This window comes from Poecilia reticulata, unplaced genomic scaffold, assembly GCF_000633615.1.
Source record: "Poecilia reticulata strain Guanapo unplaced genomic scaffold, Guppy_female_1.0+MT scaffold_1576, whole genome shotgun sequence".
Lineage (NCBI taxonomy): Eukaryota > Metazoa > Chordata > Actinopteri > Cyprinodontiformes > Poeciliidae > Poecilia > Poecilia reticulata.
Window position 1 is genome coordinate 1 of NW_007616308.1, and position 2520 is coordinate 2520.

General features: G+C 39.6%; 1 protein-coding gene across 1 annotated transcript; it reads left to right on the forward strand.

The window, feature by feature from the left end:
* Positions 1–18: 18 nt before the first annotated feature.
* On the forward strand, positions 19–1798 carry LOC103461447 (heat shock 70 kDa protein 12A-like; the record flags this gene model as incomplete). Its single annotated transcript, XM_008403745.2, has 3 exons — positions 19–249; positions 321–492; positions 702–1798. Coding segments are annotated over 3 exons (1500 nt in total), but the record flags the coding sequence as incomplete, so codon positions are not given.
* Between the last annotated feature and the right edge of the window lie 722 nt (positions 1799–2520).

Here is a 2520-nt window from a genome sequence, read left to right on the forward strand (position 1 = left end):
TCTAAATAATACTTTAATCTACAGAAACTCAGCAGTGATCTGGAGATAAACGACGCCAGTGGAAAGTCTATGAAAGCATTGAAGGTTTTCTCAGAGTCCCTGAGATTTCTTAAAGAAGATGCACTAAGAACAATCAGCCGAAACACAGAAGGAAAAATCTTCTTGGCCTTCGACTTCACCTGGGTCCTGACTGTTCCTGCCATCTGGGATCTTTCAGCTAAACAGTTCATGAGAGAAGCTGCAATGCAGGTAACATCAGGTTTTACAGAAACAATGACGTTCTGAAATGTTCAGATGGATGAGAGTTTATCATTTTGTAGGCAGGTATTATAACAGAAGGAGATGAGGAGAAACTGGTGATGGCACTGGAACCAGAAGCTGCTTCAATCTGGTGTAAGAAGCTTCCATCTGATGGTTTCATCTCAGAGAAACACAACGCAGAGTCACTGGATCAGTTTCCAGGGACTCAGTACATCGTTGTCGACTGTGGAGGTAAAGAGTCTGTGATTCTGATGCAATGTGTTATTGATTCATTCACAAACCACTTTTAATAACATCTTTACGCAGAAGAATATTATCAGATATGAGAAGTAGTTTTTGATATTGGTTGTGTACTAAAATTGCTGAAACTTGAATACGGTACATGTGATTCTTTGGATAATTGAATCATTCTTCTCTATTATTCTGTCTGTTTATTTAAGGAGGAACTATTGACATCACTGTTCATGAAGTCCTGGGTGGAGGAGGCCTGAAGGAGCGACACAAAGTCTCTGGAAATGATCTGGGAGGACAAACTGTAGATAGAAATTTTAAGCATTTTCTCAGAGAGATGTTCCCTGAAGGAGTCTGGGATGAATTTGAACAAAACTCCCCCAGTGCAGCTCAGAGAATGATGTATGATTTTACCTACCTAAAACAGTCTGAAAAAGATGCTCAGATCAGCTGCCCATTCACACTGGGAAAGTTAGCTAAAGAAAAATCTGACTCAGAAAACTTTGTTCAGTCAGAACGTGGTGCTTCCTGGGATGGTGACTTCATCAAAATCTCAAGAGACAAAATGAGGTCTTTCTATGATGAAAGTCTGAAGGGCATCACTGAGAACCTCATAAAAATCTTTACCAGTGGTCTCACCATCAAGTATATTCTGTTAGTGGGTGGATATGCTCAGAGTAAAATACTGCAGCAGCACATTACTGACCAGTTTGGACAACAGTGTAAAGTTCTGTGTCCTTTCAGAGCTCAGGAGGCGATTCTGAGAGGAGCTGTAGAGTTTGGTAGAAACCCTGATGTTGTGGTTTCTCGGAAAAGTTCCTATACTTATGGATTTGCTGTTTGTGAAAAGTTTGATGAGAGCAAACATAAGAAAGAAAAGAAATTTACAGCCAAAGGTGTGGAATTGAGTCGAGATATTTTCAGGAAACTGGTGGAAGAAGGTGAAGATCTTGGTTCAGAGGATACCAAGGAGTTCTTATGTTCTTCAGCAAGAGCAGACCAGGTAGAGATGAAACTGAGATTTTTCCGCTCATTAAGAAAAGATCCGGTGTATGTAGATGAGTGGGGAGTGGAAGAGGTTGGTTCTTTCATTGTAGACATGACTGGAGGCGGTAAAGTCAAACTGGAAATTGACTTTGGCTCCACAGAGATAACAGCTACAGGGACAAACCTGATTAGTGGGAAGAAACAAGCAGTAAAAATTCACTTCATGACAACAGACAGAGAATGTGTGATTGATGGTGATGCAGAAGATGCTGTCAGTGTTGGAACAGAGCAATCAGGTCCTTTAGAGGGCACTGATTAAAACACACTGAGCCATAATAGATGCGCTGACATTTTCTTTGTCCACACAACAATTAGGTATGTGACGGAGACATCTTCAAGACATGGAGGAGGAATTTAGGGTTTTCAGAAATTGTTTTAAAGAAAAATCAACTTGTGCCTGAATGGACTCTTAAATATTAAAAATTGTATAATCACTAAGAGTGCTATGATATCTGTTGCATTTTAAAGCACTTACTGGCTAAATTAAATGTATAATGACTGTGTAAACCTGTGAAAAACATAGATTTTTTGCCTTTACTATGAGACCACCTAGCATAGTGGACCAAAGCTTAACATCAACATTTTAATAATCTACAATTGTGGTTTATGAATTCCAATCATGAATAATGGAGATTAGCTGTGAGTTTTTAAAAATGTCTCTTTTTAAAATATGTTGTAGATTATGTAGTCATATAGAATCTTCTATGAATTAGTCAATATTAGAAGTTATGGGGTAGATATAATTTTTATTGGGTGTTTCCTACATTACCTCCTGCTGGTGGGGATTTCTCTGAGTCTATTTCAACTGTACTGTGTCAATAAAATCATTTAAAAATTTAAAAGTAACTACTGAGAACATCCATCCATCCATTTTCCTGCACCCTTATCCCTCAGTGGGGTCAGGAGGGTTGCTGGTGCCTATCTCCAGCTGGCGTGCCGGGCGAGAGGCGGGGTCACCCTGGACAGGTCGCCAGTCTGTCG